General features: G+C 41.4%; 1 protein-coding gene across 3 annotated transcripts in view; it reads left to right on the forward strand.

Annotated features, from left to right (window-relative positions):
* noc2l (NOC2-like nucleolar associated transcriptional repressor) overlaps positions 1–27,501 on the forward strand; it is a 147,271-nt gene that overhangs the window by 32,949 nt on the left and 86,821 nt on the right. For all 3 annotated transcript variants that reach the window (XM_069918378.1, XM_069918379.1, XM_069918380.1), the window contains exons 9-11: positions 2,249–2,362; positions 4,597–4,785; positions 5,926–6,065. In XM_069918378.1, coding sequence (XP_069774479.1) covers positions 2,249–2,362; positions 4,597–4,785; positions 5,926–6,065 — 443 coding nt within the window. The remainder of the gene's footprint in view (positions 1–2,248; positions 2,363–4,596; positions 4,786–5,925; positions 6,066–27,501) is intronic.

The following is a 27,501-nucleotide window of genomic DNA, read 5'->3' on the forward strand; positions in this document are numbered from 1 at the left end:
GGTTCATAACTGTTATGAACCGGGATAAAATGTTGCAAATATCTATCCGGTCAGTCAAGAGGAAAAACTGCATAATTTTGGAGACACATGAAATTGCAGATGCAGGAATCTGGAGCAAAAGAGAAGTTGCTGGAGGGCTTCAGTGGGTCAAGCAGGATCTGTGGAGGGAAGAGGAGAATCGATGTTTCAGGGTGGAGACCCTGCATCAGAGTGAACAAGGGAAGAAATCCAGGAGAAGGGGGTGAGACAGGTCAGTGGGTGATTGATAGACTAAGGAGGGGTGAAGGATGATGGACAGTAGGGCCAGATTGGCCACTGCTTTATGGTATGTAAACAATTGATTCCTTGGGTTTTATTTATGAACCTGTTAGATGCTCATTGATCTGTTAAGTTGACTAAATTTCCAATGAGATAATTACGAAGAGGTTGATTTTAAACTGCATGCTTTAAAAGTAAAATCTGTGTCTCATTGTTTAGAGAAGTTTTATGAAGATCCCAATTTTGTTAAATTTCGGAGAAGAGCTTTTCCAGAGCTGGAGGATTCCAATTTTTCAAGTTGTTACTCAAAACTCGAGCCTTGATGATGAATTGAGCTGCCCATTCTTTTTCTCCCAAGGATGCTGCTTGATCTGCTGAGTTCTTCCAGCAGATTGTATTTTGCTACAAATTCCAGCATCTAGTCTCTTGCGTCTCCAGTTGAATTTCTCTCCAGCTCTGGTGCTCCATATTAAACTCTTCCAGGGGCCTGAAGCAAGTGTTAACTAATGCTGCTTTTGGCCCCAACCATACCTGGCCCTGGAGCACTTGATCAGTCATTGATTGTGTTGAAAATTGAGAGCAGTAGATTCCAGGGTATCTGCACTTGAGGGAGATGGTGAAGAGTGGGGAAGTGGGTTGAGGTAGGTCTGAAGTGGAGGAAACTTTTTTGTTGCAGAATATAAAATACCTGAGTAATTTAAAATGGAAAAGATGCAAGTTTTGCAGCTCGAAATACAGATTTTCCCCGACTTACGACCTACTCGACTTGCGTCATCTGCACATGTGGCTGGATTAAAAAAAAATATAAGAAAAAATATAAAGTTTACGTTGTTTATGTTGTATTTGACAAACTATAACGGATACAGAGCATTTAAGAGCCGAAATGTGCGTTCTTGTTAGTCGGCGTTCTGGAGTCCATAGGCTGGGCACAGCCATCTTGATTCCTGTGTGCATGAGTGAGTCTTAGGTTGGCGCATGTATGGTGGGTGCATGCGCAGTGGGTATGCGTTTTGAAGTTTGGTTGGAGCGTGTGCAGTGGGTCCGCGTTTTGGAGTTCACTCGGCGCATGCACAAGAGATAAGCGGCCTGATGATATTGATTTTACGCCCTTAACTCTCGTGCATGCAGCTCCTGAACTCCAATACGTGGATCTACTGTGCATGTGACAACTGAAGACTCATGCATGCGCACAGGAATCAAGACCGCCTCACCCAGCCTATGGATCCGGAAAACAGACGAACAAGGTAAGTACTCATACTTTGGGTGGAGTACTTACATTCCTTGTTATAGTTTGTCAAATACAACAAAAATCTCTGATGAAAGAAAGATTTGATTTTTAAAAAAAAGTTTGCTTTAAGACTTCAGTCCACCATGTGCACAGGCAAATTTCTGACTTGCGTGCATTAAGAGATACAATTGATCCTTTGGTTCCAATAACGGTTGTAAGTCGGGGACTAAATGTATGATAACTTTTTCCAGTATAGTTCAAAATTCAGACTGACAAACTTTTTTTCTACGGGCAACATGGGTTAGTGTAGAGTTTAGCATGATGTTATTACAACACCAGCAATCTTGGTTTGAATCTGGCGCTATCTGTAAGGAGTTTGTCCATTTTCCCTGTGCATGGGTTTTTCCCCGGGTGCTCTGGTTTCCTCCTATCCTTCAAAACATGGAGTTGTAGATTAATTTGGGTGTAATTGAGAGGCACAGGTTAAATGGCTCGAATTGGCTTCTGTAGTGCTGTAGATGTTTTTTGATTTAAAAAATTTTTAAAAACTACTCAAGAAAAGATGCATTTCCAAAAGAGAGAAAGTGCAAACCGACTGTGAAATACATGAAATTAAATATTCGATAATAAATAACGTGCAAAGTAAGTCCTTAAATGAGTCTCTTGAGTTTGTTGTTGATGGTGGAGGGGTGCAACTGTTGTAAGTCTTGTGGCTCCTGGTTCATTATCACTGGATCCATCTTTTACTTTTCTACCCTCTAGCAAGTGATAGCACACTGGAGTATGGGAGATGACACGGTGCGAGTGTTAGCCTTCCTGATCCTCAACAAGATATGCAGGCTCAAGAAGGACATCTATCTCAATCTGGTGCTGAAGGTAATGAATGTTTTGGGGCGAACAAAACTGAGCATGGGAGACTGTTCATTCTCAACCTACTTTTGCCCATGGCCCCTTTAGGACTCTGTCCAAAGTTTATGGGCCTCTTTCCCTGTGGAGCAATCAAGTTTAGTTGTTTTCTTCCAACTATACAAAACATAACAAATATTATTATTTCAGTCCTTGGATCCCCCCCCACTTTAATGTGCTGTGGTCCCCAGGCTGAGAATGGCTGGTATAAACAAATTCAACATCCTCAGGAGAAAAGGCAGCAGAAACTACAGCAACATCTCCCCATAAAAGCAGGGTAATTTCCCCCGGAAAACAAAAGCACTAAATGAAGGACAGATGCACATAATATGCCTAAATCTCTTGTCATTAACAGCAGTGTGGTCACCAAGATTGATTGACATGGGAGTGACCGACTCATCTCAACAACTACATACAGTGACTGCCTATCATGTTGTCATTATATGTAACTGTAAAAATGATAAAGTTTTGTTTCCAACCTAGCAAATTGCACTAATTGTACAGTACAACTCCAATGATGCAAAATGGTTGGGGCCAGGCCTCTCTTGGATAAGCGTTTTTTTCGGAGAACTGGTCATTTTTGAAAAACAGCCCAGTAGCAACAGCAAATCACCTGTAACAGTGTTTAAACATCAACAAACAACAAGGGAAGGCTTTTTAAGCATTAAAATAACATTTAATTCTCACCGAATAAAATGCCGGCTGACGCATCCCTACTGAGGCCCCACTGCTGCCAGGAGCTCGAGGATCCCGCTTCCACCGGGAGCCCAACATCGCTGGTCAATTGGCTCTGAAAAATATTCAGATAAATGAGGATTTCTGATTTGTTTTGGATATCATCATTTATCCGAAATCTTTAAAAAAATTTTATCTACCAAAATTCTTACTCACTGGAGCCACACAAAATAACCAACTATAATGGTAAAATTGCCTCAAAATGCTATGATTATAAATGTAAAAATATAGATGTATATATAGTCACACTAGCAGGAATTTTGATGCTTCTATAGTACAGATCTTCTGGTGTGAATTTGTATCTTGATTTTGATTTCTGAGGCCTTGGTGACTGCCTGTTGAAACTACATTATGGCTTGGACAGCAGTAACCTGAGACTGGAGTTGATACTTGAAGGTATCTGTTACTGTTTGGGTCTTGAGTGGAGTACACCTCCCAGATCCAATACAGTGGCTTTTCAAAAGTCCCCAGGGATGTAATCAGTCCCGAGGAAGGATGCTTGAGTAGTTGAAAAAGGTGAGTGATTGGTGGTGAACCTTGTTTGTTAAGGAGTTGCAGTCAAGTCGTGAGCCGCAGGATTTAGTTATTGGTAATGCCAGCATTCATTGTCCATCCCTAATTGTCCTTGAATTGAGGAAGCAGTCAGTCCTTGCGGTGACTCAGCTGTCTCATGATGAGTCTCATTCGGGTAACGGTGAGCACAATGCTATTACAACACCAGTGACACAGGTTCGAATCCAGCACGGTTTGTAAGCAGTTTGTACATTCTCCCTGTGACCTGCATGGTTTTCCCTGGTGTTCTGGATTCCACCCGTCCTCCAAATCGTACACGTTTAGTAGATTTTGTGTAATTGGGTGGCACGGTTTTCAACATCAAACATGTTATCATTTTGATTTAAAAAAATATTTACCAGGAAAATTAAAAAAAAGATAAACAAATTTAAATGTTCCATAGGCTCTACTGTTATTCGAACATTGTATAAGTAGTCCAGGTCTCTGATTTCTGGAACCTATTCATCTGTCTCTGGTGCTGTGTGGCAGTTGCTCGACCAGTGGCAGCAGAGAGGTGGCTCTAGCTGTTCCATTGGATTGAAATAAGGTTTTAACTTTTGGAATATGGAAGCAACCTATACCAATGGTAAATGTGCGATAGACACCACAGGGAATGTTACTGAGCAGTTTATCAAGCTGCCTGGACAGATCTCCAGTGTGTGCTGAAATGTCTGTCCTCCACCCAAGAGTTGTCGGCTTCCTAGGCATCACTCCCACTGAATATGTGGGTCAACTTGTCCTGCCAGCATGAGCTTTAAGGAAGTCAATAACTGCAGGGGGAATGCTGCAGGCACAGTATTGCAGGAAAGTAAGAGAGACAACATTGTCCAAGGAATGCGAGGATGTTAAGCGTCTGTTCAAAACCAGATACGAGAAGCTGATGCATGGGTAAATTCATGTCCTCTGTCTTTCTCCAGCAAATGTATGTGGCCTACGTGAAGAACTGTAAATTTACATCACCGACTGTGCTCCCTATGATCAACTTCATGCAACGTAGCTTGACGGAGATGTACGCTTTGGACCATCACATCACCTATCAACACGCGTTCGTCTACATTAGACAGCTGGCTATCCATCTCCGAAGTGCCATGACCATCAAGAAAAAAGTTACACATGATTTATCATGTTTTTATATCACGGATGTGTCCTCAATCCTCCAATTCTAATGACTACTAATTAGAGCTACATTTTAATTTGGCATCCTTTTCAGCACAGATGTAGTGGGCTGAAGGGAGTGTTCCCCTGATTCTCTGGATCAGTTATTCTCAACTTTTGTTTTGCCTATGGTCCCCTTAGGACTCTGCTCAAAGTTTACGTGCCCCCTTCCCTGTGAAGCAGGCACATTTAGTTGGTTTCTTCTGTACTTCTCTCCTAAGGACTTCATAAAATATTTTATGATTTCAGTCTGAGATTCCCCCTTATATGTGCTGTGGCTCCCAAGGGGGCCTTATTACTCTATAAGCCATACTCAAGCGGAGCCCTAGGGGTTAACACCACATTTAAGTAAAAGCCTTGTTTTCTTTTCACCTCAAGTAACGTAAATAATATTTTTAAGGTTTTTATTTAGACGGTGGGAGAGAAGTACCAAAATTTGACTGCTTTGCGGGAATGGGACCCATAAACTGAGCAGAGTCCGAAGGAGACTATCAAAACAAAGGTTGAGAATGGCTGCTCTAGACGAGTAATTTGGCAAAACCAGAAATATTGATTGGACTCATTAACTGGTGTGTTTACCACTTGTAGGGAAACTTACAAACCACACACATTCAACCCCTTGGGGGTCAGGATGAAACGTAAGAAATGGGAGCAGGAATTGGCCATCTGGCCTGTCGTGTTTTCTCCACTATGGCTGATCTGGCTATGGACTCAGCTCCACTTTCCCGCCTGTGTCTGTGGCAGTAGCTCAACCAGCCGCACCATTACGCTACCTCTAACTGTTCTATTGGATTAAAATAAGATTTTAACTTGTCTAGGGTAGCACGGTTAGCGCAATGCCATTGCAGCATTAGTGACCAGGATTCAAATCTGGCACTGCCTGTAAAGACTTTGTACATTCTCTCCACGTCTGCATGGGCTTTCCCTGGGTGGTCTGGTTTCCTATCACCCTCCAAAACGTATGGGGGTTGTAGGTTAATTTGGGCATAATTGAACAGCATGGGGTTAAATGGTCAGAATCGGCTTCCACTGTGTTGTAAATATTAAAAACTCTTTTGACTAAAACTTGTCTCCTTTACTACTATTTGCAGGAGACTTACCAGTCTGTCTACAATTGGCAGTTCGTTCACTGCTTATTTCTCTGGTGTCGTCTACTGGGTACACTTTACCCCAATGAAGTTCTGGAGCCGCTCATCTATCCGTTAACTCAAGTCATCGTTGGCTGCATCAAGTAAGTGGCACTGAAACATTACGGATGATTATTGTCACGTGTACCGAGGTGCATTGATAAAGTTCATTTTGCAAGCAGATCAGTGACTCATAGCACAGCAGTTAAAAACAAGACAAGTGTGGAGTTATGGAAAGATTGGTCGATGATTCAGATTGGAACTCCCTCATGGTTGATGAATATATGATCTTTGGCGGGTTGCTGTCATTTCCACTCCCTTTCCCATTCATATGCCTGAACTGTGCCTTCTCCACTGCCATAGTGAAGAGCAATACCTCATATTTTGGCTGGGCAGTCTTCAGCCCAATGGTATGAAGATAGGATTTCCCCTGTCCCTACTCCTCCCATCTGCTCTTCCCTGTTACCCTACCCATTCTTGGCCCTCCTCTCACAGTTCCATATGGAAACGTCCATTCCAAACAACTTGCCCACGATCATCAAAATTTCACACCCACTTTGGTTTCATCCCCCTCCACCTCCACTGGATTCTTTCTCTCTCTCACTCTCTTCCTTTGTATGTCTTCTGCCTCTGTCCATCATTCTTCTCTCCTAAATTCACCAATCTCATACGTACCCTTGACTTCTTTGCACTGACTTCTCCACTTTGTATTCCAGTCCTGATGGACAGTTCTGGCCCAAAATGCTGACCATTCTTTTTCTCCCATGGACTTTGCTGAGTTCTCCTGCAGATTGGGTTTAGCCAAAGTCCAAAACGTCTCTCTATCTCAGCAAGGATTTGGGGTTCTCTCAGAGACTTGCTGAACAATTGGGTGTCAAAGATCATCGATATCTGAACCCTCCATGAACATTTGCCAGGTTGGGGATTAACAGAAGAATAATCCAAGCATGCAAATGGTGTTTCAAGAAGCAAGTCAGAGCAAATATATTTATTTGTGAAAATTATTATAGTGGGTTCAAAGCTCTGAGTTTTGTCCTGACCTAAACCATTGACTGACCCATGGATATCGAGTTCCTCCAGCAACTCAATTGTTTGCTCAAGATTTAATAGATGCAGGAGTAGCATTTAGGAGGTTTCTACATGAACATGGAGGGAGGGATATCTCTCATGTGCAAGTGACAGAATTTTAATTTAGTTCAGCACATACATGTGGGCCAAAGGACCTGTTCCGTGTTGTACTGTTCTGCGTTCTATTCCAGCATCTGCAGTTTTTGTACTTCTGAATGCTTCTAGTGTTGTGTCACAAGAGGGCAGTCTCTGCTTTTGTTAAAGCATTGCGCTTGCTCTCTCTCTCTCTCTCTCTCCCCCCTTTCTCTCTCTCCTCTCTCTCTCTCTCCCTTTCTCTCTCCCTCTCTCTCTCTCTCTCTCTCTCCCCCTCCAACCCCCCGCCCCCTGCATTCTGCAGCTTAACCTTCAGCTCAGTAGTTAGCCCATGATAGAGCTGCCATTTGTGGAAGAGCTGTGGCCATTTCGGTATGTTATCCAAGAAAGCTCCAAACCACCTATTTCAGCACCTTTGGCATGCAGGTATAGGATGCAAACACGTGAAAGCAGGGGAGATGTATATTGCACTACAATCACAGCGTCTGTAGACATTCCTGTTTAAAGATATTTTGGGTACAGATGTGTGCCAAAGGGTCTGCACCTCTGCACTGTGTTGTATTAAAAGCTGAAATGCAACCATGGATTGCGTTTTGAAAGTGGAATAACTAGCATCGGGTGAGTGAGTTAAGCCATGCAATACCAGCACACCATGGTCTGTGACTGCTTATTAGAGTTCATGGGAATGACTTTGCACAATTTGCTGTGCATGAAATTTGGGGTCTTCACTAAAAACATTAACTGCCACCGTTTCTAACAGGGCAGACCCCATTGCATGCATATGGGATGAAAGCAGCTGGCGAAGGGAGCAGAGGATTTAATCGATGTTGATGTGAAAGACTTTGTGACAGTATTCTTGCAGGTGATTCTCAGTGTAGATTTGGCAGGTTGATCTTCTCTCCTTCTCGATGGCACTGAGATCAACCTCATTTGGTTCTGATCACTGCGACCAAGGCACAGACTGGAGAGCTCATGTCCCAGGATGGCAACTCTCACTGGTGGAGATCTGGCTTTTCAGAGGTTGGCCTCTGCCCGAGGTTCAACTGCTCTCTCTGTGCCCTTCCCTCTGCAGAGTTGGGGTGCTCTAGTCTGGCCGTGGAGAGGTGTTGTGTGCTCTGGTCGTCACTGCATCCTTTAAGGATGGGGAGTGAGCGCTATGTCCAAGCTCTCTGCAGGCATTTGAAGCTTCTCCAAGATCTGTGGAGCCCCACATAGCAGTGGGAAGAACCCAAAGCTCTCTCTTTATCCTTTTCATCGTTGCCACCTTGTGTGCAGTGAAGTGGTCAGCCAACCTCCCTTCTCCACCCCCCTAGCTCATTACCATGTAGACACAGACTGCCCCCACTCACATCTCACCTTCCTGTTATCAAGGCTCTGATTGCCTTTAATTACAGTGACTGTATAAACGGCACACACACACGCTCACACGTGCTCGGAGCTAATGAGGAATAAATGGGCGGTGAACTGTGGCTATCGAGCAGTTTTATACAGTGCATATCACCTCTGCAGTTCCTCTGTCTGGAATATAGCCACAGGCTGACCTGCTGAGGACCTGTGCAGTGGGTTCAAACAAATGGCAAGATTGCTCGGTGCTGTCTCTCTAGTCAGTGGTCACCAAGATCGAGCACTGAAAACTGAGCTGTGCTGATTGGTCGCCTGGGGCAGGTGGTTCATGTGGATTAGTCATCTGGGGCAGGAAGAGCCTGTGGATTGGTCACCTGGAGAAGTCGGAGCTTTTGAATCGGTTGCTCGGGGTGGGCGGAGTTGGCGGATTGGTCGTCCCGGGGCCGATGGCTTCGTGCGGATTGGGCGCCCTAGATCCGACGGCTGCGTGCGGATTTGGCACCCCAGAGCCGGCGGCTGCGTGTGGGTTGACGGCTGTGTGCGGATTGCCTGCCCCGGGGAGGGCTGTGGTCTATTCCCACCAGACCTGCTCTCTGCTACCTTTGGCAGCTAAACACACACAGACACTTCCTGGAACAGAGGCAGTCTTGTCAGAAGTGAGCACACTGACGGCATCTGAGAAACCACAGGAGTGTTTGGAAAATGCCCCTGTGGTGAAGAGAAAGCGTGGGTGGGTCGTGTTTTGATTTCAGACAGGATGGTCTGATGGGGTTCCTTAACAAAACCGGATGAGGCACCACTTGGCTTGTTTGCTCAAGATGGTCTCTGCTAACTTTCCTTTGGTGATGCCACCCACCTCCTTTCAAGTTATCAGGCTGCTCTGAATTGTGACTATCTCACCATCAGTGAATGTTACGTTATTGGTTGCAACAGTTTTAAGAATCCTTTCAGGACAGAAGCAGGCCCTTCAGCCATGCTAACAGGTTTTCTACCCATACAAGTCCCAATTGTCTTGATTTGCTGTATCCCTCTAAAAACCTTCCTGTATAAAAGTCTTTTAAAGGTTACAATTATTCCTCCTTCTACCACCACCTCTAGTAGCTCATTTAAAAGGTGCACCCATTCCCCTCTCTCTTTAAACTTGCGCATCGAGTCTTGGATTTCTCTACCCTGGGATCCTTGCCCTTCTAATTTAATAACACTCCAGAAGGTCCCCAGCAGCCTCCTGCTCTCAAGGGAGAGAAGTCTCAGCCTCTCCATCTTTGGTGTTGGAATTTTTTATACTTTTGGAGATGACTGTGATCAAAGGGTTGCAGATAAAGGTACTTGCATGTTCAAATAAATAATGTTTCAATATGAATTTTTATAGTGTATTAATTGCCCTTTTCCATTCAGCCCCTGGGGACGTATGGGTGAGCTGCCTCCTTCCACAATCCAAACTGGACTGGAGGAATTCCAGTTTTTAGATCTTGTAACAGTTTTCCCAAGTTAAGCGTGCCTGTCAAAAGACAGAAATGTGAGAGCAACTCAGCCAGTCATACAGTGTCGATAGGAGGTAAAGATATATTACCAACATTTCGGGCCTGAGCCCTTCCTCAAGATATTAGTGGAGAAAGAAAGGTGGAGGAATGAGAGGGAAAGTAGTACAGACCAACAGACAAATGGTGTTAAATGGCTATGATAAGAAAAAAGGTGAGAATTGATTTTGGCTTTGTGAAAGAAGACAGGGAAAAGGGAAGAGAGAGAGTGAAACTTGCTTTACAATATTGCAGTTTTTAACAAATTTTTATGAAGCTTTACTTCAACTGTTGTGTTCCCAGGATTTAGACCCAGTGAGGATGTAGGGACAGCGATGGGGTTTTAAGCCAAAATGGTGTGCTGTTTGGAGGGTGACTTGCAGGGGGTGGTGCGCAGCTCGGAGGGGGACCGGCATGGGTGATGTGCAGCTCGCAGGAGGACCTGCAGGGGGTGGTGTGCAGCTTGCAGGGGGTGGGGGCAGCCCGCAGGGTGACTTGCAGGGAGTGACATTCACCTGCCCTGGTCCTACTCCAGGATTGGTGAGTGACTGCAGTGCGTTTAGTAAATGGAGCTTGCTGCAACCACTATGCTGATGAGCGAATGAATATTTAGGATGGAGGTTGGGCTAACAGCCAAGCAGGCTGCTTTGTCCTGGTTGATGCTGAGCTTCTGAAGATTTGATCATCATAGCATAATATAGACCCATCGGCCCACAATGTTCTGCTGACTTCTGCAAATCTAATTCTCAACAATGAAATCCTTCATTATATTTCATGTTCCTTTCTTAGAGTCTTTTAAATGCCCCCATTGTACCATCTTCCATCACCCTTGGCAATGTATTCCAGGCACACACTACTCTCTATGCTTTGGGGAAAATAAACCTCAACTTCCCCTGAACTTCCCTCCCCTCACCTTATACAGATGTCCTCTCTGGTATTTTCTAATCGCCCCAAGAAAAAGATGTTGGCTACTGCTCAGGCTATCATAATTAATTTTTTTTGCGCTTTATCCAGTTTGAGGCCTAATTCTTTACTTCTTAGGTTACTTAGAAGAAAGATCTCTGGATTTTTTGGTATGTTATTTTTTGTGATTTTATTTAATATCTTATTTAGTTCTTCCCAAAACGTATTCACTTTCTCACATGTCTAAATTGCATGTACTGTTGTTCCCATTTCCTTCCTACAGCAAAAACATCTATCTGATAATGTTGAATCCCATTCTTTTAACTTTTGAGGAGTGATATGTGTAACCCTGTGTAACCAATTATACTGTATCATGTGTAACCTTGTGTTTATTGTATTCTTCATAGTTCCAGAACATAACTTTTCCCATATTTCATTTTTTATCTTTATGTTTAAATCCTTTTCCTACTTCTGTTTAGGTTTATAGCTTATTTAATCATTTTCCTATCTTGCAGCTTAATGTACATGTTGGTTATAAATCTTTTAATTATCATTGTGTCTGTAATCACACATTCAAAGCTGCTTCCTTCAGGTAATCTCAATCTGTTTCCCAATTTATCCTTTAAATAAGCTTTCAATTGATGATATGCAAACATTGTACCATGAGTTATTCCATATTTGTACTTCAACTGTTCAAACGTTAATAAATGATTTCCCAAAAAACAATTTTCTATTCTTTTGATTCCTTTTCTCTCCCATTCTCAAAAGCACACATGTCAAACTCTGGCCCGCGGGCCAAATATTTGGCCCGCAAGATCATTTCAAAGATGTATTAGAGGTGGCCCGCCCTGCAGTGAGAGCCGATGCTGTTTTTGGTAATGTCACCCCCACCATCCTCCCCCTTCATTGCACATCCTTCCCCATTGTAACACGAGAAATTGTAACACGAGAAGTCTGTTGATGTCATCAACCGGCAAGCCAGTTGGAAGGCTCCCTGCACAACCAGTCACTTCTCCCACCTGTCGAGCGGTGCGGCGGATTGGCGAGCGCCTGTGATTTCCTGTCGGCGTGACGGGCATGGCAGGCTGCGCACGGCCCCCGGGCAGCGCGAGGCCCGCGTGACTGGCACCGGATGGCCCTTCCACAGCGCGAGCGCACTTCTCCCGGTCGCAATGCCCTTCAGCGCTTGCACCTGCGCGGACCCCAGGGACGGCTGGTTCGGCCCTGCACGTGAAGAGAGATGGTGGCTGTCCGCAAAGGCTGATCGGCAGCGCGCTGGGCCTGAGTAGGTGGGTAAGCAGGGGTGGGCAGAGGAGGAGAGGAGTAATGGGCAGGGGAAGTTATGGTGGTGCGAGGGGCAGTTAGAGGGAGGGATGAGTAGAAGGAGGGGTGGATAAGGAAGAGATAAAAGGGAAGGGGCAGGGCGAGTAGGGGAGGGGTGATTAGAGGGTGAGAGACGGGTAGAGGGAGGAACAGGTTGAGGGGAGAGGCAGTAGAGGGGCGTGTATAGGATGGGGTGGGTAGAGGTTGGGTAAAGGACTGGTCAGGTAGAGGGATGGTGGGTCGAGGGTGAATAGAGGCCTAGAGCCTGAGGAGTGAGCAGGAAATGCTGAGTCCTGATGCAGGTCAAAATGGACACAGCCTGTGAATGCTGACTACATCTCCACAGGGACCAAATATGTTTCCCTCAGGTCAAGCAAAGGGTGAACTTGAGCTACCTACTCCTGACCTGTAACATTATCCTCCTAAAGTTATATCCTAAAGTTTAACATTACATATGTTGAAAGAAGAGAAAACATGCAGATGTTGTTGAAAATTTTCTTTTTTTTTAAACTTTATTTAAAATTTTATGACATGAATAAAATAAAAATTACATTTAAAGAAATAATAAAAAATAAGATAATAAAAATTAGAATACTACATCATTAAACTACACAAATTAACCCCCCCAATAATTATAACACAACATTAATCATCTAATTTAAAATTAGTCCAACCCTCCCCCCAAAATAAAGAGTGAAGAATTAAGTAACAATGTTGTAAATAAAATAGAAAAAACCCCACTTACAAAAAAAGGATAAAACTTAACAACAAAAAAAATTACTAACAACAAAAAAAATATCAATACTAAAATAATACCCTTAAACATATATTTAAATCAAACATAATACATGTATTTAACAAATGAAATCCACTTTAAAACTAAGTTCAAATATTAAAATCATATATCAACCACATATCTGTTATACAATTGTTGAAAATTTTCAATAAATATTTAGTTCGGCCCTCGACTTAGTCCAAGTTTTTAATTTTGGCCCTCCGTGAATTTGAGTTTGACACCCCTGCTCTAAAGGGAAGGTTATCTCTTGTAAAAGGGATTAGTGGATTTTGCGTCAATAATAATTTTGGTATTTGGTCATTCATTTTTTTTCCTTTCTAAGTGGATTTTCCATGTATTAAGTAAATGATGCAATACTGGTGAGCTTTTATATTGCACCAATTTTTCATCCCACTTATAAAGTATATGTTCTGTTACCTTCTCCCCTATTTTATCTAGTTCTATCTTAGTCCAGTCTGGTTTTTCCCATGTCTGGTAAAAATCTGATAAATACCTTAATTGTACGGCTCTATAATAATTTCTAAAGTTTGGTAACTGCAAACCACCTTGGTTATGCCTCTCTGTTAATTTATCTAACGCTACCCTCGTTTTCCTCCCTTTCCACAAAAATTTCCTTATTATTCTCAAGTTCATTAAAGAATTTCTCTGTTAAGGGAATTGGTTTGGAATAAGTATTGTATCCTTGGGAACACATTAATTTTAATGCAGTTTACCCTCCCTATCAACGTTAGCGGTAATTCTTTCCAATGTTCTAAGTCTTCCTGCAATTTCTTTATTAGTGGCTGATAATTTAGTTTGTGCAAGTGGCTTAAGTTATCATCTAACCTGATCCCTAGGTATCGGATTGCTCGTGCTTGCCATTTAAATAGTGATTCTTTTTAAAATTCTGTATAATCCGCATTACTCATTGGCATCACTTCACTTTTCTTGGCGTTGATCTTATACCCTGATATTTCTCCATATTCCTTCAATTTGTTATGTCATTTTTTTATTGATATCTCTGGTTCTGTTAGATATACTATGATGTCATCTGCAAATAAGCTGATTTTATACGCCTTCTTCTTTATTTTTATCCCTTTTATTTTATTTTCTATTCTTATCAGTTCTACCAAAGGTTCTATTGCTAAGGCGAACAATGAGGGGAATAATAGACATCCCTGTCTAGTTGACCTACTTAATTTAAATTGATTCGATACACATCCATTTACTGCTACCTTCGCCAACGGTCCATTATACAATGCTTTAATCCAATTTATATATTTTTCTGGTAGATTGAACTTCTGTAATACTTTAAATAAGTAGTTCCACTCTACTCTGTCAAAGGCCTTTTCTGCATCTAAAACAACAGCCACTGTTGGTTTCTTATTTCCTTGAACTGCATGAATTAGATTAATAAGTTTACAGACATTATCCGCTGTTCGTCTTTTCTTAATAAATCCAGTTTGATCTTGTTTTACTATTTTTGGTACACAATCGACTGATTTGTTTGCTAACAATTTCGCTATTATCTTATAATCTGAGTTAAGTGGAAATGTTGGTCTATATGATGCTGGTGTTAATGGATCCTTCCCCGTCTTTGGTATTACTGTAATTATTGCTGTCTTACATGAATCTGGCAAGTTTTGTGTTTCTTCTACCTGGTTCATTACTTCCAGGAGAGGAGGAATTAATAACTCTTTAAATGTTTTATAGAATTCTATTGGAAATCCATCCTCTCGTGATGTTTTATTGTTCGGCAGCTTTTTTAATATATCCTGGACTTCCTATATTTCAAATGGTTTTATTAGTTTGTTTTGTTCCTCTTCTTGCAATTTTGGCAGTTCAATTTTAGCTAAAAGCTCTTCTATTTTCTCATCTTTCCCCTCATTCTCAGTTTGGTATATCTCTGTTGGGTTATATGTAATTTGTTTGTCCTTTTTCCTTGATGCCAATACAGTTCTTTTAGCTTGTTCTGTTTTAATTTGCCAGCCTAATATTTTATGTGTTTTTTTCTCCCAGTTCGTAATACTTTTGTTTTCATTATGTTCTTCTTCACCTTATACGTTTGTAATGTTTCGTATTTTATTTTTTTGTCCGCCAATTCTCTCCTTTTTGTTATATCATCCCTTTTTACTAATTCTTTTTCTGTACTTACTATCTCCCTTTCCAACTACTCTATTTCCCGATTGTAGTCCTTTTTCATCTTAGTCACATAACTTATTATCTGCCCTCTAATGAAGGCTTTCATTGCGTCCCATAATATAAATTTGTCTTTCACTGATTCTGTGTTTATTTCAAAATATATTTTAATTTGGTGTTGAATAAACTCTAAATTCCTGTCTTTTAAGTAGCATGGAGTTTAACCTCCATCTATATGTTCTTGGTGGGATGTCCTCCAGTTCTATTGCTAATAACAGGAGTGAATGATCTGATAGTAGTCTAGTTTTATACTCAGTTTTTCTAACTCTCCCTTGAATATGAGCCGACAACAAAAACATATCAATCCTTGAGTATGTTTTATGCCTACTCAAATAATATTCCTTCTCCCTTGGGTGCTTCCTCCTCCATATATCCATAAGTTTCATTTCCTGCATTGATTTAACCATAAACTTGGCCGCTTTATTCTTTTTACTAGTCTTTTGTCCACTTTTATCCAACAATGGATCCAAATTAAGGTTAAATTTCCCTCCTATCAATATATTTCCTCGTGTGTCTGCAATCTTCAAAAAAATATCCTGCATAAACTTTTGATCCTCCTCGTTAGGTGCATATATATTGAGCAAATTCCAAAATTCTGAGTATATCTGACACTTTATCATTGCATACCTCCCTGCTGGATCTATTGTTTCCTCCTTTATTTTGATTGCAAATTTTTGTTAACTAATACGGCTACACCTCTGGCTTTTGAATTATATGATGTTGCTGCTACGTGTCCTACCCAGTCTCTCTTTAATTTGTTATGTTCCACTTCAGTTAGATGCGTTTCCTACACAAATGCTACATCTATTTTTTCCTTCTTCAATAAATTTAGTAGCGTCTTCCTTTTAATTTGGTTATGTATTCCATTAATGTTTATAGTCATATAGTTCAACATGGCCATCTTATATCTTGCTTACACCTCTTTTCCACCTCCTATCCCCCTTTATCCCATTTTCATCTCTTAGTTTTCCCTTATTAAACTCAATGTACGGCAACACATTTAAAACATAAAAAACCCCAACAGTTCCCACACTCAATAATACCTTAACCCCAAATGCTCCCCCCCTCTCTGAGTTACCCCTTATCCCTTACCGGACAACCACAACTCCCTTTTCCATTTGGATTGCGATCTTGCTCGCAAGCGTCAACTGATTTTGCAGTGACGGTTATTCCCTCTCCCCACAGTCCTCCCCAGAAAACACTTTTTTTACATATATAACAAAGCTCTTTTTTCCCCCCTTACTTCCTTCTTTTTTCCCTCTTTAGTTCTTTACATATACACTGTTTTTACAGCTTTATATATATTTTATCATCGTTCTTCATTCTTATTACATCTCTTCATCTCTTCTTCTGTCCTGCAGACTTTCTGCGAATTCTTGTGCTGCCTCCGGATCCGAGAACAGTCTGTTTTGCTCCCCGGGTATAAATATTTTAAGCACGGCTGGATGTCTTAACATGAATTTGTAACCTTTTTTCCATAAAAATCATTTTTGCTGTATTAAACTCCTTCCTCCTCTTTAAGAGTTCAAAACTTATGTCTGGGTCAAAAAATATTTTTTGATCCTTGTATTCCAATGGCTTATTATCTTCTCTAACTTTATTCCTTGCCCTCTCCAGAATATTTTCTCTTGTCGTATATCTCAAAAATTTTACTAGGATGGATCTTGGTTTTTGATGTGTCTGCAATTTCGGAGCTAGTGTTCTGTGTGCCCTTTCTATTTCCATTTCTTCCTGCATTTCTGTCGTTCCCAGGACCTTCGGGATCCATCCTTTTATAAATTCCTTCATGTCTGTGCCTTCTTCACCCTCCTTCAGGCCCACTATTTTTATTTTGTTTCGCCTACTATAATTTTCCAACATGTCAATTTTTTGAGATAACAATTCTTGTGACTCTTTAATTTTTTTGTCACTTTCTTCCAGTTTTTCTCTTAAATCATTAACTTCCATTTCTACAGCTGTTTCCCGCTCTTCCACATTCTCTACTCTTTTCCCTATTTCTGTCATGACCAGCTCTAAACTTTGTATTTTATCTTCTGTTCTTTTCATTTTCCTTTTAATTGCACTAAATTCTAATGACAACCATTCTTTTAATGATCTCATTTGTTCTTCAAAAAAAGCTTTATATTCTGTCCATCGGTTACCTTCTATTTCTCTGTGAAGATCTTGGTCGTCTTCTTCCTCTTCTTCTGTGTTTGTACCTGTGTTTGTGTCTTCTTCTCTGTGTGTTTGTGTCTCTTCTGTTTTTTTCTGATGAGCTGCTTGTATCTCTTTGTCGGGCCTCCTCTTGCTGGACCTCTTGCTGTTGGTCCTCCCCTCCTGGGCTGCTTGTCTGTCGGGCCTCGTCATTAACCCTCTTGTCGGTCTCCCCTCCGTCTTTCTCCCTCGTCTGTTTCCTTGCTCCCTCCTCTGCCGCCTTCCTTGTCCTCCAGCTGAGCGCCCTGGTGTGGGCGTCCCTCAGCTGTTTGCACTGTGGCTGCCCGCTCCTCTGCTTAGACCCCCTCCCATTGGTGACCTCTTTTTCCTTTGATTGCGCAGTTGCGCACTTTTGTTTGGCTCCAAGAGCCATTTTCGAAGTCCACTGGCCGGGAGGTCGCGACTCCACAGGGCAGGCACTAACCTCTTCGATCGGGTGCTCCTCGCCACCACAGCTCGTTGTTCCTTTGTTCAGTTAAGGCCTTCTTCTTTCTTCTCTGGTGACTTTTCTACTTATTTTTTCAGTTGTTTTTACTTTCTCCTTCTTGGGTACCATCTTCTTTCTCTACTCTGTAACTTTATCTTCTATTTCTTTTATTTTTGTTGTGCTTTGTCCTTTCCTAACTTTTTTCCTATTTTTCTGGAGAGGGCTGGTTTTCCCGACCAGCCACTACTCCATCATGTGACTCCCCCATCAACATGGTTTATTGAGAAAGTTTGTTATGCAAGTATTCTGGCTAGACATTCCAGATATAGTGCAGTAAGTCAAACACAGTAGAGTTACTGAGAGAGATCAGTTAGTACAGAGCAAAGGCAACATAATCTTTCTGAAGTGAGATTCATTCTTTCTTTCTTTGGCTTGGCTTCGCGGACGAAGAATTATGGAGGGGGTAAATGTCCACGTCAGCTGCAGGCTCGTTTGTGGCTGACAAGTCCGATGCGGGACAGGCAGACACGGTTGCAGGGGAAAATTGGTTGGTTGGGGTTGGGTGTTGGGTTTTTCCTCCTTTGCCTTTTGTCAGTGAGGTGGGCTCTGCGGTCTTCTTCAAAGGAGGTTGCTGCCCGCCGAACTGTGAGGCGCTAAGATGCACGGTTTGAGGCGATATCAGCCCACTGGCGGTGGTCAATGTGGCAGGCACCAAGAGATTTCTTTAGGCAGTCCTTGTACCTTTTCTTTGGTGCACCTCTGTCACGGTGGCCAGTGGAGAGCTCGCCATATAACACGATCTTGGGAAGGCGATGGTCCTCCATTCTGGAGACGTGACCCACCCAGCGCAGCTGGATCTTCAGCAGCGTGGACTCGATGCTGTCGGCCTCTGCCATCTCGAGTACTTCGACGTTAGGGATGAAAGTGCTCCAGTGAATGTTGAGGATGGAGTGGAGACAACGCTGGTGGAAGCGTTCTAGGAGCCGTAGGTGATGGCGGTAGAGGACCCATGATTCGGAGCCGAACAGGAGTGTGGGTATGACAACGGCTCTGTATACGCTTATCTTTGTGAGGTTTTTCAGTTGGTTGTTTTTCCAGACTCTTTTGTGTAGTCTTCCAAAGGCGCTATTTGCCTTGGTGAGTCTTTTGTCTATCTCGAGATAGACAACAGATTCATTCAAGAGTCTGATAATGGCAGGAAATTAACTCCTTGAATCACACTTAAGAATCTTCTTTCAGATGCAAAGGGGTGAAGAACGTGTAGCTGGGAAGGGGACAGAGAAAGAGGTATGGAGCCAGAGATCAGGGAAACTGAGGTGGGAGATTACTGAAAATTGGAGGTTGATGTTGATGTCATCTGGTTGGAGACACAATACAAGTTGCAGTTCCTCCAGTTTTGGAGTGGCCTCAACCTGACAGTGGAGCAGGTCATGGACAGACATGTCCGTATGGGAATGGAATGTGGAATTCAAATGGTTGGCCACTGAGAGGTCTTTGTAGGTCTTTGTAGACCAGGAAATATAATTGTAACTCAAGCAGTCCTGCCAATATGGAATGGACTGTTTCAGTGGCTGAATACGTTGTCCATAGTCTCAGGCTGTGCTTTACCTTGTCAATGTTTGTCTACCATGTAGCTTGTCTGATTTTGCATTCATGGGAAATTTTATTTGAATTTGTTTACTGAATGTGGCTTTCGTTGGTTCATGCACAAAGTTCTGCAGCTTACAAAAGTGATACGTTGCTGAAGTTTGGTTGAGTAAATTTTGGAATTGCCAGAGCTCGGAAACACACAGTGTGAATACAGTAAAACCTCGTTAGAATGCGATTCGTTAATCCACAGAATCGCTTATAGCGCAGGTGTCTGTAGACCCCAAATTTTGCAAATAAGTTGATTAAAATTCAGAATACTGTAATGAATCAATAATTTGGGAGAAATTCGTAATATTTGGGGAGAATTTGGTAAGATTTAGAGTAGGTTACATACACACATTTTAAAACAGACCTTATTTGAAAGACTGAAGAAATACTGAAGATCTCTGGAGAATGTATGCACCTTTCACAAGTAGGTGCTGGTTGAAATCTTGTCATAAAATGAATGACCTTTGTTTGGAACTGGAGACAGGTTGGCTACAAGTACCTTTCTGCAGGGTATGTGAGTGGGTCCACCTGGGTTTTGTTTATCTAAGACAACAACTTGAGCAGAAGGATAACTCCTGTTGATGGCTGAAGAAGGTGGGGGTTTTGCAAATGAGAGTCACATGGGGCTGTCTGGAAGTTTCAGTTGGAGAGAGGGAGAGAAGAGAAGCCCTCTCAGCTTGTGTGTGGGTGACACTGAAAAGCAGTAGAACAGTGTAACTCAGGTCGAGCTGGTTGAAACTGATGAAAAGCTCCAGAGTGCCGGATGGCTGGAAGTGCTATATGTCTGATGTTTCTCTTGGAATAAATGGAACAGAAGGAGCTCTGTTGTAACCTGAAAGAAAGAGGCTACTATCTGTAAAACCCTGATGGGGCAAGTTTCATCAGCGAGACCTTGAGGTGACTAATGGTGGTACCTCAGTTGTGGAAATCCTGGAACAACAAATCTCTCTCTACAAACCCCACAAGAACCTTCCTGAGTGGTAAACATTTACCTTTCAAACACCAAAGCCTGGTGTAATTTATACATTTTAAATTCTGTGCACAGTCTAAGAATTGCCTGCAACCAGGGAACTTGGAAAAAGAAGTGAGATTGAACTGTGAACCAAAGAACTTTTCTTAAATTTACACACACATTACATACATGTGTGCTTAGAAGGGGGTTAATTTGGGTTAGTTAAGTATAGAGTTAAGTTAAAGTTTGATTCTATTTTCATGTTTAAAGTTGATTAAAAATAACTTTTGTTTTAAAAACCATTTGTCTTGGTGAATGTCTATTGCTACTGGGTTTTGGGGTCCTTTGGGCTCGTAACAATACCAATGTTAAAAGATTGCATTTGCTTTCTTTCATTGAAATTGTTAGTTCTAGATACCGGGTCCTTCGAAAACTGGTAATATTTGGGTTTGATTATCCGTGGGCACTCTGACATATATCCATCTGTTCCGCAACTTGTCTATATTGTGGTGTGAAATCTTGGACCCCAACTACTGCAATCTAATGAGGTTTTTTTTTTTTCGAAATTTATTTATAGTATCTCCATACATTCATTTCAAATTGACTTAGTATAATATTACATAATAGATACTAAATAATTTTCAAATTTTCACCCCCCCCCCCCCCCCCCCACCTCCCCTAACCCCTTAGGAAACCACCTTGTGGTGGTTAATTCCCAAAAACCCAAATGGGTGTGGTATAAACCACAAGTGGCATATGACTTTCGGGAGCAGAAGTACCACTCCCTCCCCTCCCCCCCCACCCCCCCAGGCAGACAAAATACATGTATAAACCGAAAAATCATCATTTCTTATATCCATAAAACCCCGGTCCATCAATTTAACCAATCCTATTCATAAACTTTTTTTTGAAAATCCAAACTTGATATTAAATTTTGCACCCTTTCCACCCTCCCAACACTGAGTTAAACATTGTTTACAATCAATAAAAGTTTTAAAAAAATTTTTTTTCAAGTCTTCCTGAATTTCATCCACTAAATTAAAACACCTCTGAACATCCCAGTTCAACACCGAATCTTTCATTCTTCTCAGTCTCAAGTTGAATTTGTAGCTTACTTTCAAAAAAAGTTTTTTTTTTCAAATCTTTTAAAATTTTCTTGAACATAATTCCTTCGGTCTTGATCTTCTAAAGCATCAATGTTATTCATAAGTTCTTTCTTCTGTGTTTCCCAATTTAATACCAAATTTTCCACTTTGTCAATCTTCTCAATGTTAAGTTGAAATTATTGTTTATTTTCAAGAAAAACTTATTCAAAATTTTTAACTCTTCTTGGACATTGCTCCTTCGACTTTAATTTTATAAATCATCAATCTTGTTCATAGTTTCTTTCTACTGAATTTCCAAATTTAATAAAGTTTCCGTTTTTTCCAATTTTCTCAATATTAAACTGATCTTGTTGTTTAGTTTAAAAAAAACCTTTTCAAAACTATTAATATCTGTTTGCAATGTATGCATACTCACAGATAATAAATTCACTCTTCCAATATTCTATCCAAAAAAAAATCACTAATAAACCTTATTGCAAGTCAAGGAGTTCCATATATATGTTTATCTTCAGAAAATATTTCAAATCAACATTCGTCGCCATCTTTCAAAAAGGAGTCCGAAATCAACTTTAATAAGTTCTGTTCTTGAGAAAATTCCAGCACCAACTCCAGCTCTGTCTGGGCAAATAGGTCAAATTTCTTCCAAAGTCAAAGAATGTAATTTTGTTCTGTATTTATAGATAATAAATTCATCCTTCCGATATTCCATCCAAAAAAAATCACTAATAAACTTTAATGTTATCTGGATTTTTAAAACTCACGGGCAACCAATGCCAATTACTGCAATTTATCTTCATAAAACATTTCAAATCAATATTCATCACCATCTTTCAGAGGGGTGTCCAAGGCCAGCTTATCCGACAGTCCAATTAATGAGCTCCGTTCTTAAGAAAATTCCAGCCTTGAATCCGTGGTTCTGTCTGGGCAAGTAGGCCGAGTTTCTTCCAAAGTCGGAGAGTGTAGTTTTGTTCTGTATTTGAACTCTATTTTCCTTAATCTTTGTTGCCATTTTAAACATCTAATAGAGAGGTGTCCAAGGCCAGCTTATCCGACAGTCCAATTAATGAGCTCCGTTCTTAAGAAAATTCCAGCCTTGAATCCGTGGTTCTGTCTGGGCAAGTAGGCCGAGTTTCTTCCAAAGTTGGAGAGTGTAGTTTTGTTCTGTATTTGAACTCTATTTTCCTTAATCTTTGTTGCCATTTTAAACATCTTTCAGAGAGGTGTCCAAGGCCAGCTTACCCAACAGTCCAATTAATGAGCTCCGTTCTTAAGAAAATTCCAGCCTTGACTCCGTGGTTCTGTCTGGGCAAGTAGGCCGAGTTTCTTCCAAAGTCGGAGAGTGTAGTTTTGTTCTGTATTTGAACTCTATTTTCCTTAATCTTTGTTGCCATTTTAAACTAAAAACAATTGATAAACAAAACAAAGACTTTTAACAGAAAAGAAATATTCTTAAAACGGGTATTTATATAACTGCCTGGGGGAGACCGGGAATGCATGTCCGCTCCCTACGCCATCTTGCCACGCCCCCCCAATCTAATGAGGTTTTACTGTATTTTGGCATCCATATTCCACTGGAAAATCGTGCAGTAGAATCAAAGAAACATGTAATATAGTTGAGAAAGAAGCCTTTCTATAATTTTAGATGGAGATTTATTATTGTCATGTGTACTGAGTGGAGTAAAATCTGACCATAAGACATAGGAGCAGAAATAGATTATTTAGCTCATCGACTCTGCCCTGTCATTCAATCATGACCTGATCCTTTCTCCCACTCAGCCCCACTGACCGGCCTTCTCCCCATAACTGTTGATGGCCTGGCTCATCAGGAACCTATCAATCTTCTGACTTAAAGTACACTCGATGATCTGCAACTGCCTGTGGCAACAAATTTCACAAATTCACCACCCTCTGGCTAAAGCAATTCCTCTGCATTTCTGTTCTAAGCCGATGCCCTTCAATCCTGAAGTTGTGGCCTCTTGTCTGAGACTCTCCAAACAACCTTACTACATCTACTCTGTCCTCGCCTTTATAGATCCTGTATCTTGCGTGTGCCTTTGAATTCTTCATGGAGTGGTTAACGCCATTGCTGAATCTTCATCCACATTTATTTAATTAGTTCAATACCCCAGATGATGTAGTGGGATTTGAACTTGTGACTCCAGGAATGTAACCTCTATGCTACTACAATCCTTCCTCTTTATGGAAAGCATTAATAGCGAAATGGGCATGTGATAATACTTGGCCAATTTAAGAAATGCTTTAAGTTGTCTGGTGTGTAGAAAGGGAGTTGGAAGGAGTGGGTGGGTCATTTCAGCACATAAACCCCAGCCCCCAAATGCTTCAGTTTTCTTTCTGGACTACGTAGAATCAGAATTTATTCTTATGAACGTCACAAAATTTTTTGTTTTGCAGCAGAGCACAGTACAAACATTTATATAAACCACCTTACAAAATAAATTTAAGAAATAGTGCAAGATAAAAGCAAAGCAAGCAGTGTCTGTGGTTCATTGTTCATTCAGGAATCTGACGGCAGAGTGGAAGAAGCGGTCCTTGTGCCACTGAGTGCTTGTCTTAAGGCTCCTGTACCTTTTCCCTGATGTGGCAGAGTGGAGAGGGAATGGCCTGGGTGGTGGGGGTCCTTGAGGATGGAGGCTGCTTTCTTGATATCACTTCATGTAGATGTCATCGATGGAGAAGATTGGTGCCTGTGATATTGCTGGCTGAGCTAACAATTCTTTGTAGTCTTTTCCTGTCTTGTGCATTGGCACCTCCATACCAAAGAGTAGTGCATCCAGCCAGAATGCTCTCCATGGCACACCTGTAGACATTTTCAAGAGTCTATGGTGACACACTGAATCCACTTCAGAGGATAGCTAGGGGGTCAGCAAACTGAGGCAGTGTCTGGGATGATAGGATCATATGTAATATATCCAGACTTGTTGATGGGTGGCAGTGCTGGGTCTGAGGAGGGTGTACAAAGGTTTCAGAGGCTGAAATACAAATTAGGTGATCAGGCTAGAACATGGATTGGTTATAATGTGGAGATCATGTACTTTGGTAATTTAAAAAGATATAAAAGCACAGTATTTTTCAATGGCAATGGAGTAAAATGTCTTAAAGTTCAAAGGAACCTTAATGTCCTTGCAACACTGATCACTTAAAAATTACAGTGCTGCTTGAGAAAGCAATGAGGAATTCAGACAGTGCCTTGGCCTTTATTGCAAGAGGATTTGTGTAAAGGAGTAAAAGAATGTCTTGAAGCTATTATATAGGGTCTTTATAAGGTGAGATTGCCTAGAATATTGTTTGTCTGGTCTATCAACCCGAGGGAATGTATACGTGTTCGAGTGCAACAAGGGTTCAACGGATTGCTTCTGAAGAGGGGGAGAGATCAGCAGATTACGTTTTTCCTGTCTTTGGATGATGAGGGGTAATCTTGAAACATGCGAATTTCTCTATAAATGCAGGGAAGATGTTTTCCCTGGTCTCAAACCACAGAATTGTGAAATTGGGTTGGCCCTTCAGATCTGGGATGGAAAATCTCCTCACTCAGAGGATGAGGCACCTTTGGAGTTCTCTATCCAAGGTGGCTTTAGAGACTCAGTTGCTGAGTATATTGAAGATCCAGATCAATAGGCTTTTGGATATGAGGTTAGTGCAGGAAAATGACTCTGCCATGATTTCTCAAATAGTTAATATTTAGTATCAATGGGTTTCCTCAGGTGCTGCAGAGTTGGAGGAGCATCAGCGTGACTTCCCACCTTCCACCACACTCAGCGGTCTGTTGAAACTAATGCTGTATAACCTTCAGTTGTTGAAGTTAGGAAATTTGAAAGACATCCTGAATGAAAGGGACTGCAAAGATAAACATTTCTTGACCAAGATAAGATCCACTTTTTGGTTACTAAAGACCTAGAATGATTGACAATTTACTCGTAAACTGTTCCGACAAACTGCTATTTTTCCAACAGCCATTTGTGCTTTATTTTAAAAGCTTTTTGCCAAACCACTTAATCTGTCATATAATTTTAATGGATCCTTGCATTAGCTTTGGCACTAATTTTCTCACTTTATTCTCTCTCTGTGTGCTGTTGGCCATGTGAGGGTTTAGCTCGAAATCTGTCAGGGTAATTTTTCTACGTGACATTTCAGTGGCATTAAGTTCTAACCTATTACAAGCTGGCAATTTGTCTACCTTTTTAACAGAATCATTTTCAATCTTGCGCGTGTAGTTTGCAGGGGATATGTGGAGAAATGCGGGAAAGACCTAGCAAGGCTTGGGAAACAGGAAGTCTGGCCAGATTTAACATCAGGAACAAATTAAATTTTCTTCCGTTCTCTGACAGCTGTTGGGCAGAGACACTAATGGTTCCCTGAAATCAGGAGTGAACTTGGAAAGTTCTGGAGGCTATCAGCAGGTTGGGTAGCTTCTGTGGAGAGAGAAACCAAATTAGTGCTTCAGATGACAGATCCTACATCTGAACTGAAAAAGTGGGACAAAATGGTAGCTTTTTGGAAATTGTAGAAGTATGGTTTGAATCGGGGCGGGTGTGTGAAGGGGAGACAGAAGGAATGATTGGTCGAAACATAGGTTCAATACTTTGAGACAGTGGTTCTCAATCCTTCTTTCCACTCACATACAATTTTGTGTTCCCTATGCCATCGGTGCTCTGTGATTAGTAAGGGACTGCTTAAGGTGGTATGTGGGTGAAAAGAAAAAGTTTGAAGCCCACTGTTTTACTCGAACCTCATTGACTTGTTATGTGCACGGTTTCATAACTCCAAAGGAAATGGGCCAATGACGATTTTTCTCAAGCAAATTATTTCAGTAAGAATTGAGTCGAGAGCAGTGGTTCTCAACCTTCCCTTCCCACTCGCATATCACCTTAAGTAGTCCCTTACTAATCACAGAGCACTTATGGCATAGGGATTACTTAAAGTGGGATGTGAGTGGAAAGAGAAAAGTTGAGAACTTCTGCTCTGAGAGAAGTTCCTTCTCATCTCCGTCTTAAATCTACTCTTGAGGCTCTGTCTCGTAGTTTAAAGTCTCCTGGCAGTGGCTTCTATCTCATCTATTCCTTTCATAATTTTATGTTTCTACAAGATTTGGCATTCATCCATCTAGACTCCAGTGAGGCAACTTGATTTCTTGTTAGCTAAAAGCCCTCCCTCTTGCCGCCATTAATGGCATCCACCTGGTGAGCCTGTGGACCTATGATAGCAGCTCGACATGCTGCACCCAGCATGGCAGGTGCAGCAGGATGTCAGTGCAGTTCCCTTGACGAATGTCACCAAATTAGCGTGTAGCAGAAAGGCATATTGATGGATTTATCGTGAAGATGAGAGAAAAGATGCTAAAATCTGAAATAAGCTAGAACTGACCACGTTTGCAGTATCTCACATAAATAAGTTTATTCTCAAAGAATGGATCTCTTTTTCCAAGTGGACGTTATTCAGTTGGAAATAGTTTGTTTTAAATCCGTTTCAAAACAAGCTACATTTTCAAAAGTGACTGGAACTGGACAACCTGAGTTGTGAAGTGCAGATATTTTCTAAATAAATTGTTCAAGAAATTTTACCACTTGCATAAGATGACCTGTGGCGTCTCCTGACTGGAGATCACTGCTTGTCTTTCTATTACAAGTTATAGAGCTTATTTATAGTTTCAGAGGCGTGCAAATAATCCAATTGCCTCACAGCTGTGTAACGCTGTCTGGATAAATCTTTGCAAGAAAGCGTAATAATGCTGTACTCTGCTGACTTCCATGGAACCTTGTGTGGGTGGTTGCACTTAGCCTGGTATCAAGGGTAGCTGTTGATCAGATTGTGCATATCAGCTGTAAAGACCACCTTCCCCTGCAAGAAGCTCTGAGATGGTAGACAAATGCTATTGCAGATAAGAGCTCAAATCAAAGTGAGGCACATAGCAACAAGGTAAAGACAGATTCTTGCTCTGTGACAGAGCAGAGAGTTATAGGGAACCGGATGTCCAGCTACCTTCT

This window comes from Narcine bancroftii, chromosome 2 (genome assembly GCF_036971445.1).
Source record: "Narcine bancroftii isolate sNarBan1 chromosome 2, sNarBan1.hap1, whole genome shotgun sequence".
NCBI classification, from domain to species: Eukaryota; Metazoa; Chordata; class Chondrichthyes; order Torpediniformes; family Narcinidae; genus Narcine; species Narcine bancroftii.